The 16312-nt window shown below is 54.0% G+C and overlaps 3 protein-coding genes across 7 annotated transcripts; 2 read left to right on the plus strand and 1 right to left on the minus strand.

Moving 5' to 3' along the window:
* The first annotated feature begins 2714 nt into the window (after positions 1–2714).
* On the plus strand, positions 2715–8480 carry CLIC1 (chloride intracellular channel 1). The gene is made up of 6 exons (XM_014831627.3): positions 2715–3207; positions 5342–5451; positions 5656–5781; positions 5911–6017; positions 6928–7109; positions 8105–8480. Exons 1-6 carry the CDS (start codon positions 3169–3171, stop codon positions 8264–8266), a joined length of 726 nt encoding a protein of 241 aa, XP_014687113.2. The 5' UTR covers positions 2715–3168; the 3' UTR covers positions 8267–8480.
* Positions 8481–8704: 224 nt separating this feature from the next.
* Positions 8705–12094, plus strand: DDAH2 (DDAH family member 2, ADMA-independent). 4 transcript variants are annotated; one of them, XM_070515271.1, is made up of 8 exons: positions 8805–9008; positions 9395–9709; positions 9850–10208; positions 10326–10425; positions 10553–10626; positions 10788–10907; positions 11439–11588; positions 11775–12094. In XM_070515271.1, the coding sequence occupies exons 3-8, from the start codon at positions 9912–9914 to the stop codon at positions 11889–11891; spliced, it is 858 nt and encodes a 285-aa protein (XP_070371372.1). In that variant the 5' UTR covers positions 8805–9008; positions 9395–9709; positions 9850–9911; the 3' UTR covers positions 11892–12094. The 4 variants fall into 4 exon arrangements, with proteins under 4 accessions (XP_044632212.1, XP_070371373.1, XP_070371372.1 ...); XM_044776277.2 differs by lacking the exon at positions 9395–9709 and having other exon boundaries at positions 8705–9008; positions 9846–10208; XM_070515272.1 differs by lacking the exon at positions 9395–9709 and having other exon boundaries at positions 8781–9008.
* A 315-nt stretch (positions 12095–12409) lies between these two features.
* On the minus strand, positions 12410–15729 carry MPIG6B (megakaryocyte and platelet inhibitory receptor G6b). Of its 2 annotated transcripts, XM_044776280.2 has the most exons (6): positions 15615–15729; positions 15080–15433; positions 14823–14931; positions 14416–14455; positions 14201–14308; positions 12410–14075 (listed from the first exon to the last, which is right to left on the minus strand). In XM_044776280.2, the coding sequence occupies exons 1-6, from the start codon at positions 15673–15675 to the stop codon at positions 13971–13973; spliced, it is 777 nt and encodes a 258-aa protein (XP_044632215.1). In that variant the 5' UTR covers positions 15676–15729; the 3' UTR covers positions 12410–13970. The 2 variants fall into 2 exon arrangements, with proteins under 2 accessions (XP_044632215.1, XP_044632214.1); XM_044776279.2 differs by having other exon boundaries at positions 15080–15647.
* Positions 15730–16312: the final 583 nt, after the last annotated feature.

Genomic DNA, 16312 nt, shown 5'->3' on the forward strand with positions numbered 1-16312 from the left:
TCTGGAGGGAGGAGATAAGCGACATTAATGCAACCTGTGCCAACAACTCTAAGTTAATATTTGTACCCTCTGAGTTAATATTTATAAAAAGCGGGGCTGTCCGTGAGCGAGTGGTTAAGTTCCCGCCTGCTCTGCTACAGCGACCGGGGGTTTCACTGGTTCCGGTCCTGGGCGCAGACATGGCACTGCTCATCAGGCCACGCTGAGGCGGCTTCCCACATGCCACAACTAGAAGGACCCACAACTGAAATATACAACTATGTACTGGGGGGATTTGGGGACAAAAAGCAGAAAGAAAAAAAAAGATTGGCAACAGTTGTTAGCTCAGGTGCCAATCTTTAAAAAAAAAAATTATAAAAAGCTTAGAACAGTGCTGGGCAAACACAGTAAGAGCTACGCGAGTGTTTTAAATAAATAAGCAGAAATAAGAAGCGAGACTCTTATCTCAGCCCTCCTTTGCCTGTTTCCTGAGTGCAGGAAACAAGGGCACTAGGGGACCTAATTTATAATTTCTGCCTCCCCAAGAGGAAGTGGAAGCATACGAATTACACCAAATTCTGGCAGAGAGAAGTAGACCTGATAACAACACCTACATCCCTTTTGGGTTATGCCCATACCCCTCCATGCGGGTGCACACCCCTCCCCGAAAAGACAGAAGGGTGTCATTCATTCATTCAGCAACTATTTAGTGCCTACTCTAGGCCAGGTGGTGGACTCAAAGTAGTGAACATAATTAAGTCCAGGCTCTATGAAGCTTACTTTTGAGTGTGTTTGTGAGGGGAGGAGAAGGGAGGAGATTGTAAGCAAGACAGAAATAAAAAAAATATACTTAAAAAAACCAGATCCCTTAAAATACATCTTCCTCCCCAGCTTTGTTTGGGGTGCCCTGATGGGGAGATCCCACCCAAGAGGTTAGGAAAGATGGTGGGGTAACCTGGCTGTGCTAAACAATAATCGGAAAATTCCCTCTAGTGAGAAAGGTAGGAGAGCAAGTTAAGGGTAGGTTAATGGTTACCCCTGGCAAATTGTTGAGCAATGGTGCTATGGAAACCTGGAGGAGGCCAGCGACAGGTCTAAGGAGTGTCAGGGAGGGACACACCTTCCAGTCTGGGGTGGGAGGAGATTAGGGACTGGTTGACCAAGCTGAGGAAGGGGAGGGAGTGGAAAGAGAAGCACACCTGCCCGGAAAGGAAAGAGGAGATATTGAGATAGGAGAAAAGCAGGGGCAAAGACATGAGATGGGAAGGAAAATTCTCTGATGCAGGATTTAGGGGTGCAGCCCCTGGCTTTAAATCCACAGGACTCTGCTGGATAGTACCAGGAGAGGGCAGGATTACCTGTCATCTGGGAAATTAAGGCAAAATACCTTGTGGGTAGCTAGTCCAGCCAGCCAAAGTCAATATTGATGATCAAGGCAGCTCTAGTTATAAAGCTGTAGGAGGGAAAAAAAGAGGCTGGGGAGAAGCTGCCAAACCTGTTTGAGCTCAGGGCTGGCCTCATTTGCCTGAGGCTTCTCCCAGAGGGGGGATCTTTGTGGGGCAGATTCTCTGGTGGACACTGACCAGCTGGAGCAGAAGAGGACCCTGGGAAATAGGGCTGCTTTGACCTCCCTTCCTCAGATGGAAGGGGTCTTGTGTGCAGATTCTGAAGGTCACCCATGGAAGAGATTCCCACCCACCCCCACCCCCACAGACATACTCGTGGAACCATTCTACATCCTTATAGGATGTTACAATCCAAGGGAGCAAACACCAAATATATCCCCCTCTCTGGGGAGGAGAGAGATAGGCCTTCCCCAGGGGAGGAGAAAACCCACAGAAGAGGAAGCAAGAGAGGAAACCACTAACTGCTGGTATCCAGCAACAGACTCCTCACTCTACCCTACTCCACCCCCAAGTCTCTCCTTTTTTTTTTTTTTTTTTTTTTAAGTTTTGAGCCCTATTTTGCTCCTTTGTCCTTGCACTCGACCATGTTTTTCTGGAGCTGGAAGTCTCTTGTTAGACAGAGGGTTGTGAGGAAGAAAGAGAAGGGATGGTTAGATAGGAGAGCGATTCAATATGTGTCCAGTTTGGACATATTCTTGGCCTATTTTTCAGCAGATCGTAAAGAGTTTGACAGAACCTCCAAAATCAAAGTTACTGGGGAGGGAGAGAGTTACTCTTCCTCTGTCCTCTCTACTTAGTCATTTGTGTCCCCAAGGACTCCACTCACACTATCCTGTCTTATCTTTGCTTTTTTTCCCCTGATAGAACCAGCTACCACCACCCCCTAGAATCAGTGTAGCTCTATTCTGTAACTCCACCCTTCCACCTCATCTCCAAGGCAACCTATCAGTAAGAAAAGGGCAAGGGGCACAGGGAGGGACCCTGGATGGGGGGTAGAAGTGGAAGTATTAAAACTGACCAGGCTAGGGCGGAAACCGACCTTCCCCCTTTGATGAGGTCCCTTGGCTCAGCTTCCTGTTTTTCTAGCACGAGCCCTAGTTGTCTCTCTTCCCATCCCCTGCCCTACCCTTCACCACCCTCTTCCCCCAATCCCAGCTTTCACTTCCGAGTCCTTCTCGTGGATGATGATCAATCCAGACTTTGGACTGGAGTCCGGAAGGAACTCGGAAAAAGGAATAAACGACCACCTTTCCTCTCTGGGCCCTCAGGGGTGTGCCCAAGCTGTTGGTATCATGTTTCTTGCGTGAGGGTGGAGTGGGAGTGTCCTCTGATTAATGAAGCTGGGAAACTGAGGCAGAAAAAAAGTCCTGTGTTCAAAGAGACAGGCAGAGAAATAAGGAGGTCCCCAGGATTCCCTCCCCTTTACACCCCTCTCCCATCCTCTGGGAGATATGAGGATCTCCCCTCTGGACCCACTCCCTAGATCGTCGGGTCCCGCCCCCCTCCTGTCCCCTCCCCAGGTTCAGGGCGGGGCCGGTCCGTGAGTCAGCGGCTCCCTGATCCAGCCCGGGAGGGGATAGGGCTGGACAAGCTGGGTGTGGGGTACGCTGGGCTGGTATAGAGGCCGTGTCCGCAGTGAGCGGGTCCGATCGGGCTTGTGTTTTCCTGAAGGGACAGCCCTAGCTCTGGGGGAGAGAATCCCTGCCTGTGAGACCCGCCCTCTCTGGCCCCGGCCCCTCCCAGTTCCCCCAGCGACGGCCGCTTCCTGGTCCCCGTCACAACCATGGCTGAAGAACAACCGCAGGTCGAATTATTCGTAAAGGTAAGGACACCTTTTCCCTCCTAGGCCACCCTGGAATTACTGGAAGGCAACTCTCGCCTTTCCCCAAACTCCAGCCTTAACACCCCAGTCCCTTCCCTCCTGGACCCCCACTCGCAACTCCACGTGCAATCTTTGGTGTGTGTGTGTTGGGGGGGTGGTTTCGGAAGGGGAAGACAATTGACCTGTGTTCAGCTAATGAGAATTCTAGGCTCAACCCTGAAAAGTTCGTAAAAGTGCAAGTTTCCAGCAGCCTAAAGGATTGGAAGGTAGAGAAAAGGGAGGGTTCCCAGGAGTTGAGAAGATTGACCCCGGTTGGGGGGACAAGCTGATGAAAGGACAGGGAGAGAAAGGGGCAGGGGGAGCTCAGCAGGGTTTGTGAGGGACAGAGGGAAACATTGGCCCTAGGAGGGGTGTAGTGGGGGAGACTTGGAGGGGTGTGTGGGTGTGTATATGTGTGTGTGTGTGCGCGCGCGCGAGCGCGTGGCGGGGGAGGTTTCAAGGAAGAGGGTGTGGTAGGGACGCTGGGGAGGTGGAGAAGATCAATTGGCAAGAATTAGTGGGGTGGAAGGAGGCAGAGGAATGGGAGTGGAGTTCAAGAAGCAGGGTTGGAGAGGTGATGGGGTCGAGAACGCATGTCCCAGGGACTCGGGGAAATGAAAGAAAGGGAGGTGGTGAGGAGATGAGAGTTTAGCTGTGGCTCCTACGAGGAGAGGTGGGGAGAGAGATCAAAAGGAGGAGAGCTGGGTTAGGGTGGTTAGGCTTTGGGGGTTGTAGAAGCAGGAGAAAAAGAGTCGCCCCAACTCTCTCCTCTCTCTGTGGGTGTGGATGAGAAGTGGTCTCATGACGTTTGGGTATCAAAACCCGGCAGCAGCCTTCACTGTTTCCGCCTGGCTCCCCTCGCCCGCAGCATTCTCTCCCCTCATCTCAGCGCCCCTCCCTCCCTCCCTCTGGTGGCCTCCCCCTCCATCTGTGTCTCCTTGTTTGCACATTCCCCTCACCCTTCACTTTCCTGCATCCTTTCTCTCCACTTCCCCCCTTTTGTTCCTCTCATCTTTGTGTATTCCTGTCCATGTCTCCGTCTCCTTTATGCTCCCGCTTCTGCCTTTCCCTCTCCCTGTGCCCAGTGAAGTCCAGCTCAAGGGAAGTCCAGCCCAACCTTGCCTGGGTCCGCCCCCCTAGGTGTGGTTCCCCACCTCCCTCTCATACTTGCCTCAAGGGCTATTTTTACTCCTGGGTGAGGCTGTTGAGCAGATTCTGGCCCTGTGTGAGGAGGATTATCTGGAGCTGGGGAACTTGTGCTGGGAGACCCCTGGCAGACATGACAGGCAGTTTCTGGGCAGGCAGTGTCTATTGGGGGAACAGGGAGGTGGCTTTCGATGCCCAGGCCTCAGCCTTATGGGTCCCTGCCCCCACTCCTTGCCAGGAAGGAAGCTGCTGAGGCCGAGACACAGTGAGATGAATCACCCTCAGCCTAGGGGGAGGTGTCCCTCAGGGGATGAGGTCACCACTTGCCAATTAGAGTGTAGCCCCCCTCTGCAAGGCCCCTCCACATCTCTAGGGCAAGGCTCTGAGCCCCTTGACACTCAGCTGCCAGCAACAGCTTGGGTGGAGATATAGAGAACCAGAACTCTACCTTCCAAACCCTGCCCCACCTCTCCTGTCCTCAGGTTCTACTCCATTCAGAAACCCAGGAATCTAAGCCTCTAGCCTATAACTCTGGCCTCACCAAAGTCCCTCTCTAGGGACGATTTCATGGGTTGATGTGAGAACTAAATGTTTTTGTGTGTAAAGTGCTTAGAAACTAACTACATTATTGTTAGCCTTCCCTCTCTAGAGTCCAGATCCTCCAAGTTCTCCAAAACCCATTCTCTCTGCCTACCTCCCACCTGTCCTCAACTCTCTGGGGAACCAGAAGCCTACTTTTGCAGAAAATGTTCCCATTGATCTGCCCCAGATTTGACTCAGCCCCCAGGGTGGAGAGTCGAGTTCCGGGGGGAGCTTTTAGTGGTGAGACTGAGTGTGGCTGTCATGACTAGGCAGAATACAGGTAGGTCTGGGAGTAGGAGATGCAGAGAAAGGCCTGGGGACGAGTGAGGTGCTCCAGGCCTAACTTTGAATGGGGGTTGCTTTTCAGGCTGGCAGCGATGGGGCCAAGATTGGGAATTGCCCCTTCTCCCAGAGACTGTTCATGGTGCTCTGGCTCAAGGGAGTCACCTTCAACGTCACCACCGTTGACACCAAGAGGTGGGCCCATTTCTGTTTCTCTAAACATTCCTTATGCACACACGTGTACACACACACACACTCACCCACCTGAGTCCTTTCATTTCATCCTGAACCTTTTTTTCCTCCACCGGGAGCCCCTTTCTCTTTCCATACCCTTCCGTCTCCCCTTTCTGGTTCTCCTTGACCCCCTTTTCCTGTCCTGATACCTGGCCTCTTCTTCAGGCGGACCGAGACGGTACAGAAGCTGTGCCCAGGAGGGCAGCTCCCATTCCTGCTGTACGGCACCGAAGTGCACACAGACACCAACAAGATTGAGGAATTTCTGGAGGCAGTGCTGTGCCCTCCCAGGTATAAGGGCACCCAGGGAAAGGGAGAAGTTGAAGAAATGGAAAACAGAGATGGTGGTGGGGCTGGGGCAGGGGAGCTGAGGGTTCTCCCTGGAAGATATCTTATCCTGCTTCTCCCATTGGCTCTCAGGTACCCAAAGCTGGCAGCTCTGAACCCTGAATCCAACACAGCTGGGCTGGACGTATTTGCCAAATTTTCTGCCTACATCAAGAATTCAAATCCAGCACTCAATGATAGTGAGTCTTTTGGGTGGGAGGCCTGGGTTCCAGGAGGAGTGGAGAAGATCTAGGGATTAGGAGGCATTAGGGACACTTGGAAATTCAGATATCAGGGAATGGGAGCAAATGTCAGCAAACCTTGACCACCACCCCCAGTTCCCCACCACTTCATTTTTGCTTAACCCCCATATTTCCTTGCATTCTCATTGGCTGTGACTTTTAAGCTCCTCTCATTTGTTCCCTACCTTCTCCTGCCCCAGTGGGCACATTAGTTGGGTTGGCTTCTGGCCTGTTTTCTGGCAGAATAGGGTTGTGCTTAAGAACAATGACTCTAGATCCAGACTACCTGAGTACAAATCCTGCTAGCTGTGTGATGTTGGGCAATTCGTTTAACCTCTCTACAAATCCATTTCCAGATCTATAAAATGAGGATAACAATACCTAGTTCATGGATTGATGTGAGAATTAAATGCATTTTTGTCTGTAAAGTGCTTAGGATAACACGTAGAAAACTAACTACAGGGGCCGCCCCATGGCCAAGTGGTTAAGTTCCTGTGCTCTTCGGTGACCCAGGGTCTCTTGGTTTGGATCCTGGGCGCAGACCCACACACTGCTCATCAGGCTGTAGTGTGGCGGCATCCCACATAGAAGAACTAGAATGACCTACGACTAGGATATACAACTATGTACTGGGGCTTTGGGGAGAGAGAAAAAAAGAGGAAGATTGGCAACAGATGGTAGTTCAGGGCCAATCTTCCTCACCAAAAAAAGATTCTTAACGAAAAAGAAAGAAAACTAACTACACTAGTGTTAGCTATTATTATTTTGGACTGGCCTCACCATTAGTATTCAGCCCACCCTGACCCCCTTGGGCCTTACTAGACTATGCTGATCTGATGTTCTGAACAATTCTCTCTCTCTTGCACAGATCTGGAGAAGGGGCTCCTGAAAGCCCTGAAAGTTTTAGACAATTACTTGACAACCCCCCTCCCAGAAGAAGTGGATGAGACCAGTGCCGAGGATGAGGGCATCTCTCAGAGGAAGTTTCTGGATGGCAATGAGCTCACTCTGGCTGACTGCAACCTGTTGCCAAAGCTCCACATAGTACAGGTGGGTGGTCATTGTCGGGGGAAAGGATGGGCGCTGGGATGGCTCTTTAAGGAGCTCCCGCACAGGCTTCCCATGACAACCACTCCAAAGGTGGTTTCCTTCTTAGGGTGGTTTCCAATAGCAGACACCACCTCATCCCTACTTGGAAGTCATTGCTGAAAAGACCACTGCTTGAGAGAATTACATTCTATGATATAAGCCATGGATGTAAACACACTGGCCGAGAACGTCACATCCCAGTAGTAATTTCAAGAATTCTCTTCCTGTCTCCATCATTGCCAAATCTACAGATCAGACAGAGCAGCCTTTTCCTAAAACCAAAGCTTTAACTCTCTTTATAGCTTCAGTCTCCACTTCCTTTTATGGAAGATGAAAACTGGTTCCTATGTTTTTATCATAGCCTCAAAGTTACGGTTTAGTTTGTGAAACAGGGGCCCAGTGTCAGGCTGCCACAGAATTGTGTATTGAACGTCTGTGTCCTGGGCACTGGAAGACACAAAGATTTAAGGTGATTGGTCTTTGCCCTCAGAGGATTTGAAATCTAGCTGAGAAAATAAAACATTCACATGAAAGTTAATAATACATGATGAAAAGCCAAATGAAAAATAAGAGACAAAAGTCACTGGAAATTCAAGAGGAGAGCTTTACGATTTGTGGATTACATCTCAATAAAATAAGAGGAGAAAAGTAGAACCATGGAATGGAGTGGTCTGAAAAGGGGCTGGTTATAAATGGCCAGGATTTCAGTAAGTGGAGAGAAAAGGTGAAGATGTTACAAGACAGTGAAGAGTTAAGGAACCTGATGGGAGAAGATGATTCATATAGGAGATAAGAATCATATGAAGAGAAGCCAGATAGTAGAAGTTTTTGAATGCCTGGACAAGAAGGCTGGATTTTATCATGTAGGCTATAGGAGAAGGAAAAGGCCAACAGTGTGGCAGCCAGTGTGGCTTCCCTGAGGCTAACATGTCGGTCCCTCATCTCCCCACCCCTAGGTGGTATGTAAGAAGTATCGGGGATTCTCCATCCCGGAGGCGTTCCGGGGAGTGCATCGGTACTTGCGCAATGCCTATGCTCGGGAAGAGTTCGCCTCCACCTGTCCAGATGATGAGGAGATCGAGCTGGCCTATGAGCAAGTGGCCAAGGCCCTCAAATAAGCCCCTCCTGGGTGCTCCCTCCCCACCTCCAATTTCTCCACATGGCTACCCAATGGACACATTCCGAAATGGCCAGTGGGCAGAGAATCCTGGAGCACTTGTACAGGGCTGGCTGAGGGGATGAGGGGAAAGGATGGGGGATCTGGGTGAGATTCTTATGGTGGGGTGGGGTGGGTAGGACAATGTATTTCAGTAATAAAATACAGAATGAAAATCTTTGTGTTCTTTTTACACAAAGGAGACGAAGTGTGGGTAACAAGGAATGAAGGGTCAGTGACGTTGAGCTCAGGGCAGAAGCCAGAAATTTACAAGAGGTGCTTGTGGTGGGGCTGCCATTTTTAGTGCCGGTCCACCATAGCGCTGCTTTTTCGTCCATGTCGCATTTACAGTCCAGCCGCCAGGGCCAGCCTGATCTGGGTGGGCCTGGGCAGCGCTCGCGGGGCGGGGCCAAGTTCAGAGAAGGGGGACGCAGTCCGGGGGGAGCGGGCGCGGCATAGCCGGGCGGAGTGGGCGTGACCTCGAGGAGCCCCGCCCCGTCCCGCTTAGACAATGCCCCGGAGCCGCCAGACCGTCGCGCCCCCGCCCCACCGTAGTACTTGAGATCGCCTACCCAGGGGCCCCTCAAAGCCAAAGCTCCAGTCCCTGAGGCTTAAAGACTAGGACTCTCCACCAACTCTGTCCTCAGGGGGGTGGGGCTCCAGCCAAGATCACAGAGCGGCAGGAGTGGGGGTGGCCGCTGGAGGTGAGTCTGGCGGTGGGAGGTGTCACTTGGACCGTGGAGAGGCCGGAGTTTGGGGGTGCCGGGCCCATGCCTGCACCAGACAGAGTGCAGGGGTCGACATTTGGGCGCGGAGCTGAGTGGCGTGGACTTTGGGAAGAGGGATCGGGAGACCCGGGAACCGGGTCCTGGAGCTCCGAGTAGCGCCCGTTCCCCGGAACCACGCCCCCCGTTTCCCCGCCTCTCGGATTTCGTTTTAGACCCTCCCAGTCCTCCGGGAGTCGGTCTGGTTTATACTGGGTCGCGCTAAGGGCAGAGTGACCGGCCAGGGTGGAGAGAGGATGTTTAACTCTTTAGTCTCTAATTCCTCCCTCCTTCCCTCTCTCTCTTTTTCTCGTTCGGATGTCCAGGACTTCCATCCCCCAGGCCCCGACTCTCCCCCGAGCTGTCCCCTGTCCCATAACCCCTGTGGGTCCCTCGCCGCACATCGGGTCTCTATGGCAGCGAGCAGCCGAGGGTTAAGGGGGCGGGGCCGCTGCATTTTTGGGGAGTGAGCGCATCCTAGCGGCTGCCAAGAGGGGCGCCTGGCAGGGACCTCATGAAGCCCCCGAGCAGGGGCAACAGGTGTTTCGGAGATTAGGGATCCCAGACTTGTTCCTCGGACTTCCTCTAAAGAAGCAGACCCGCGAGGATGCGGGGTAGAGTGGAGTCGGCAGGAGAGGAAGGTCTGGAGGGGGTGGGGCGGAGTGGGAGGGGCGCCCAGAGATGGCAGAAGGAAGACCCGGGCGCTCTTAACCACCCGCTACGCCCTTTTCTGCATGTCTCTTTCTCTGCCTCCCTCCTTTCTGTCTCTTCTCCCAGACAGGTGAAGTAAAAAGAGAAAACTAAGAAATCAGCGCGGCCGGAGGGGGCGTCTGTGTGGATGGGATGGGGACGCCGGGGGAGGGGCTGGGCCGCTGCTCCCATGCCCTGATCCGGGGGGTCCCGGAGAGCCTGGCGTCGGGGGAGGGTGCAGGGGCTGGCCTCCCGGCTCTGGACCTGGCCAAAGCTCAGAGGGAGCACGGGGTGCTCGGCGGTAAACTGAGGCAGCGATTGGGGCTGCAGCTGCTAGAACTGCCTCCTGAAGAGTCGCTGCCGCTGGGACCGCTGCTCGGTGACACTGCCGTGATCCAAGGGGACACGGCCCTAATCACGCGGCCCTGGAGCCCCGCACGCAGGCCGGAGGTGAGCGCCTGGGCGCGAGTTGGGGTAGAGGGAAAGGAGTATCTGGACGTCCGGGGCTTTAGGGAAGAATTGGGGGTGGGAATATCTGAGCCCCCCTCCCTCTTCTCCTGCTCTAAGGTCGATGGAGTCCGCAAAGCCCTCCAGGACCTGGGGCTCCGAATCGTAGAGATGGGGGACGAGAACGCGACGCTGGATGGCACTGATGTTCTCTTCACCGGTGAGGCTGCAGCGCTTGCATCCCTGGGGCTTGGCACAGGGAAGCAGAGTTAAGGAGACTGGGCCATCTCGGGCCTAGTTTCCAACTCACTCCCGCCCTCAAACCTCCGCGGCCTCCCTGGGCTTAGGCCGGGAGTTTTTCGTAGGCCTTTCCAAGTGGACCAATCACCGAGGAGCTGAGATCGTGGCGGACACGTTCAGGGTGAGGAGCGGGGACTAGCACTGGGCTGGGGGAGCGGGGAGGGGATGGGGGTCGGAGGGGCGGGGCGGGGGCTGAGGAGGGGGAGGCTGAGAGCAGCCTGTGTTTGAGGGTATCCCCTGGCCCCTCCCGCGTCCCTGAATACTTTCCCTTGTTCCCCCTAGGACTTCGCCGTCTCCACAGTGCCGGTCTCGAGCCCTTCCCACCTGCGCGGCCTCTGCGGCATGGGGGGACCCCGCACTGTGGTGGCGGGTAGCAGCGAAGCTGCCCAAAAGGCTGTCAGGGTGAGGAGGGGCGGGGCTTGGGGGGGCAGGTTGGAGCGCGGCCAACAAAAGTGGGCGTGGCTCCGGGCCGTGGAGGCGGGGAGCTGAGAGGCTCAGAAAATTAGCTCGAACCCCTGTCTTCACGGAGCTGTCCATCTAGTGTGAAAACACCCGAGAAAACAAAAAGTTACTATAGGGAGACAGGGAGCCGGGAGACTGCAGAACAGGAGTGATTAACATCGTCTTCCCGTGTTTCAAGAAACTCCCCAAAGGTGGCATCTAGGCTGTGACTTAAAGGATGGATGGGACTGACAGGTGGGGGCTGGAGAAGGGGAGAAAAGGGTTCCAGGTGGAAAGAACTGCATTTGAGTCCCAGGTGGAAATTAGCAAAGGTCCTAATGCGCTTAGAACAGTGCCTAACACACAGTAAGCTCTATGTGCTTGCTGTCATTATTTTTCTACAAATGTACCTCTGCCCTTAGCGGTGGTAGGGCAGCCAGACTCAGTTGAGAAGCTCTGAGACTTGAATGCTTCCTCTTTCCTCTCCCCCAGGCAATGGCAGTATTGACGGATCACCCCTATGCCTCTCTGACCCTCCCAGATGATGCTGCTGCTGACTGTCTCTTTCTGCGTCCTGGGCTGCCGGGTGTGCCCCCTTTCCTCCTGCACCGTGGAGGTGGGGACCTGCCCAACAGTCAGGAGGTGAGGGAAAGCAGGAGCCCCACCACCAACAACCAGAGAAAGGAGTCTCTGGCCTTCCTAGTAGGAGGAAGGAGGGGTACCTTCTCTAGAAGCCTGGATGGGGCTACTCTGAGCTGGCTAGAAGGGGGAGCTGGCTGTGGCCTTGGGGTCTTACTCCCCTCTTCCCACTCCATGTCCTCCCTACAGGCATTGCAGAAGCTCTCTGACGTCACCCTGGTACCTGTCTCCTGCTCGGAACTGGAGAAGGCAGGCGCTGGGCTCAGCTCCCTCTGCCTGGTGCTCAGTACACGCCCCCACAGCTGAGGCCCTGGCCTTCAGGACCTGGCTGGCCAGGGGGAGGGCAGCATAGGGACTAAAAGGGGAAGGAGGGTTAGATAGAGGCTGGTGAATAGGTAGTGGCGGGGAGAGAGCCCCAAGATGGGGGGAGGGCATAGTGTGGGAAAAAGGATAGAGGCCACTGAGTCAGTCCTTTCCCCCAGATCTAATAAAACAGAACTGACCTTTTAGACTGGGCCATGGCTGGTGTTTTTACTGAGGCAGAGCAATAGGGGCAGGGCTGAAACCTGAGATTTTGGTCCATGGTGGGAAAGAGACCTCTTTCATTCAATAAAACCTCATTAGGCACTTACTGACTCATGGCCCAGCCCTGTCATAGGTGCTTGGGCACAAGATAGACAGGACAGAATTTCTATTGTGGGGAACATGTACAGGGCAAAGAGAGAATATGGGTGGATCACTCACTGAATGTATCTAAATGTCAGATGATTCAGAGGCTGGTAGATTACCAGCCCACCCCTAGTTGATAGGAATAAATGACGCTTCCAGGGACATTCATTTTCATTGACTCATTTACGGAGGTTTAGTGGTGATATAAAAAGGGTGAGTGTCCTGACATCAGGGAACTCATGGTACATGAAAATTTCTTACAAATTGAAATACAGGTCGTGATGGAACAATTCCTAGGACACTGTTGCTATGAGAGACAGAAGGGCATCAAAATGTATGCAAGTGTGGGCAAAGAGGGTGTGGCTTCCCAGAGAAGGCTACGCTTGAACTGAGTCCTGAGGATAAATAAAAATTAGGCAGGAAGGTAGTGGGGAGGAGGGAAAGGGGTAACCCAGGAAGAAAGAATTACACTGGGCAAAGGGATAGTTGGAGCCTGGGGAGAATTCCTCCAAGGCTGGAATGTTGTGTGCATGTGGAGAGACAGAGATAAGCCTGGAAAGTAGACAGAGCACTGTAGCACCTTGTACCCCAAACCAAGGTCCATGGGCTCAGAGCTGAAGGCTAAGGAAAGAAATACTGCAGTTCTGAAATACAGGCTGTCAGGAGCACATTAGCATTTGGGAAGAACCCCTCTGGCTTCAAGGAGGAGGGCAAGGGTAGGAGGATGAGGTGAGGCTATGGGTAATCCAAAGAGGAAATGAGGAGAGTACATTCAGATGGTGGTGCTGGGTGTGAAGAAGGCTGTGGACTTGACACTGACATTAAAATGGAAAGACAGGACTTGTGTGGGAGTGAGAGGAAGGAGATCTGCAGACTCCCAGTTTCTGGCTTGGGCAGCTTTGTTGATCAAGAGGCAATGCAGAGGATGACTAAGTGAGTGGCTTGGAAGATGACAATGAGTTGGGTTCTGGACATGCTGTGGCATGCTAAATGCCTAGGGCCAGCCAGGCAGGGATGTCCGAGGGACAGTTTGAAAATCCCTTAACTGAGATCTGAGCTGGAGAGAGTTCTGCGTGTCATTTGCAGAGGTGAGGACTGAGGACTGGCTGTAGCTGACAGCTTCCCAGAAGAGGGGGAAGGCAGATAAAGAAAAGGACAAACTTAAAATGGTGGGGAATACTGTGGGGGTAGGGAGCAAGGAAGAGAAGTCTAGAAGGAAGACACCATCATTAAAGAAAAACAGCTTAAAGAAGGGTGTAATCAAAGGCCAAGCCAGATGAATGCTAAAAAATGTCTACTGGATGTGGCCATTAGGACATCGTTGACCACTTCATGGAGAGATGAGCAATGGGAGGGGAGTGAAGAGGAAAGTGGAAGAGACAAGTGTAAGCCCTTGGTTCAAGGAGCCTGACTGTGCAGGGAAGGGAAGAGATTGGGCAACTATCTAGGATCTAGGAGTCTTAAGATGGGAAGACAGGCCTTGATCAGGTTTAGGGAGGATATCAGTGGTGGAGACATGGAACTTATAGGAGAGATGGAGGTAAGGAAGGAGCAAGATCAGGGGCAGAGAGAGCCTGGAACCCAGGTCTCCTGACTCCCAGTCTAGTGCTCATTTTATCCCATGGTGCCTTTTTCAGGTGAGGGGCCAAGAAGGAGAGGAGGGTTATGGAGAGCTGGGAGCCCCCAGCTTGTGAGGTTTGGAGTAACTGCTTCCCTTCAAACTACAACCGCATAAATGGTGGCGGCATCACTGGAGACCACTGGGGAGAATTGGCGGGGCCTCCTGAGGGCCGTAGGATCCAGGTCTGCGTAGAGCAGGCTCTGAAAGGTGGGGAGGAAGGCAGGAGCGTCTCAGCAGTCTGACTCCCTTGGGGATTCAGGCCTCTTTTTTTGGTCCACTTTCCTCCGGGATTCTGGCCAGCCCCTTCCCATCACCAAACCCTTACCGGCTCCTGATCCAGGTCCCCTGCAGTCTTAGGCTCCTCCTCCTTTACTGGCCTCTGGGGCTCAGCTTTCACCAGTGGGGCCATGTAGGGGGGCACAGAGCTGAAGGACTGAGAGAAGACCAACTTGTTTGCTCCCAGCAAAGGCTCAGACTTAGGAATTGAGGGGTGGGGCATATGAGGGTAGGAGAAGGAAGATGGAGTCGCCTTAGTCTCACCAAATCTGGGTAGTGGTCCAAGCGGGTGAGGGGGCAGCGCCTGTAGGGGACGTATAAGAGTGTTTGAGAGCCACCAATCTTGTCTCGCTTGTTGTCCTCGGCCTTGGACCGCGTCGACCACAACCCAGGAACTCACAGGCTCTGACCAGCAAAACAACTTAGGCTCCACCCCCACAGATAGTTCCGCCCACGCTCGGATCCTGCTGCACCCTCTAGCTTCGCTTCCCTAGCCAAGGCTCCGCCCACCAACCTGTGGCCTCGCCCCCAAGTTCTGACCTCCCGCATTCTCCTTCAAACCACACCCCAGGGCTCCAGATACCTATAGGTTTTGTCTGCGAAGGTTCTGGTCCTGTCCCTCTTACTTCCGGTCACCACCCCTTAAGCCAGACCCCGCCCCTCGTGCTCACCTGCACCGCCACCAGACCACGCCCAGCGCTCCGAGTCCCAGCACCAGCCCAGCGCCCAGCAGCGGCAGCAGCGGGATCAGGAGCTGGGGATACACGGATCCTGGGGGAGCTGTGGAGGGGTGGTGATGGATGTCGAGGTCAGGGGTGCGAGGAGAGAGAGTTAGCTCTCCGCTCAGGAACCCCCAGCCAAGGCCCTGCTCCTTCCCGGGATTATGTGTCCGAGTTAAGACCCTCTCTGCGCGAAGGCTTCGACCTACCTTGGGTCCCCGTAGGCCCCGGAGCCCTGCAATCGGCCCCGTCCCCCAGCACGTGAAGCGCCGTACGGCTCTCGTTGCCATCGCGGCCCTTGCAGTAAAAGCTGCCCGAGTCCCCCGCGCTCAGGAGCAGCTCCAGCCGCCTGATACCAGAGTCCAGGACACGTAGGCGGCCAGCAAAGGGCTGGACGGGAGACACCGTGGGGGTCCCGCTCAACGAGGCCCACAGGATAGGGCGGCGTCCTTTGGACAGGCCCTTGCAGGCCGGGAAGCTAGGCGCCCAGGCCCAGCGGGCAGGATGCGAGACCCTTCCGCAAGAGAGATTCACCCGGTCCCCAGGGCGGCCGTCCAGTGAAACTAGGGGAGGCCAGGGGGCGGTGGTTAGGGCAAGTACACAGGGCAAGACTACCGCGCACTCCTGTCTCCTCTCTGTCTCTCCTCTCCTCTGCTCTCCCGCCATCCTGGATCTTCCCACACATCCCCCTCCCCGTGCCTCAGTCTTTCCTCGCCCATCCCGAGTTTCCCAGGGATGGCTTACCTACGGGGTCCCCCTGGGTCCCTGACAACAGCAGCGGTAACAGCTGCAAAACCAGAGCCATTGCTGGGATGTGGTGGGGAGAGGAGGACAGTGAATCAGCTGAGGAGACCGAAGGGAAACTGGGGGAGGGAGGGCGAGGGGGGGTGGGGGGGGACACTGGACGGCCGGTCTGGGGGCTCCGATAAGAAGGGGGCGGGGCCACCAGCGGCCCGGATCCGTCTGGCTCCCAGCCCTCAAACAATGCTCACTTAAAACTCGTGCTCAGCCCTTTATACAAGCACTTTCACTCCTGCTTGCTTTAACTCCTGTAGCCTAGCATTGGCCTGGAGTATCACGAATCCTGGAGTCTGGCTGTCTGAGTTTAAATTCTGATTTCACCACCTACTAGGTGCATACTGTGGGCGAGTTGCTTAACTTCTCTGAGCCTGTTTGCTCATCTGTAAAATGGGGATAAAAGCATCTACCTCATAGAGTCTTTGTGAGAACTAAATAAAGTAATACACGTAAATGGCATAGAACAATGGCTGACGCGCAGGAGCGCTATTTAAGTGCTCGCATTATTACTACTATTTCTATTCTTATTTTAGCTTCTACCTCACCTCTCTGTGCCCATGCTGTCCCTCCTGGCCCACAGTGCCCCACCCAAACTGGCTGGTTTCGACTGGGGAGGTGCTTTGGAGCAGGTGCACACCCCCACA

This window comes from Equus asinus, chromosome 8, assembly GCF_041296235.1.
Source record: "Equus asinus isolate D_3611 breed Donkey chromosome 8, EquAss-T2T_v2, whole genome shotgun sequence".
Lineage (NCBI taxonomy): Eukaryota > Metazoa > Chordata > Mammalia > Perissodactyla > Equidae > Equus > Equus asinus.

Coding starts and splice junctions, on each gene's coding strand:
- DDAH2 (XM_044776277.2), top strand. CDS start 9,912: ATGGGGACGCCGGGGGAGGGGCTGGGCCGCTGCTCCCATGCCCTGATC. Junction 10,627..10,787: donor TCGTGGCGGACACGTTCAGG/GTGAGGAGCGGG, acceptor TGTTCCCCCTAG/GACTTCGCCGTCTCCACAGT. Junction 11,589..11,774: donor ACCTGCCCAACAGTCAGGAG/GTGAGGGAAAGC, acceptor TCCTCCCTACAG/GCATTGCAGAAGCTCTCTGA.
- MPIG6B (XM_044776279.2), bottom strand. CDS start 15,536: ATGGCGGGAGAGCAGAGGAGAGGAGAGACAGAGAGGAGACAGGAGTGC. Junction 14,932..15,079: donor GGGGCCTACGGGGACCCAAG/GTAGGTCGAAGC, acceptor ACCCCTCCACAG/CTCCCCCAGGATCCGTGTAT. Junction 14,309..14,415: donor TGGACCACTACCCAGATTTG/GTGAGACTAAGG, acceptor GTCTTCTCTCAG/TCCTTCAGCTCTGTGCCCCC.
- CLIC1 (XM_014831627.3), top strand. CDS start 3,169: ATGGCTGAAGAACAACCGCAGGTCGAATTATTCGTAAAG. Junction 5,452..5,655: donor ACCACCGTTGACACCAAGAG/GTGGGCCCATTT, acceptor CCTCTTCTTCAG/GCGGACCGAGACGGTACAGA. Junction 5,782..5,910: donor GCAGTGCTGTGCCCTCCCAG/GTATAAGGGCAC, acceptor ATTGGCTCTCAG/GTACCCAAAGCTGGCAGCTC.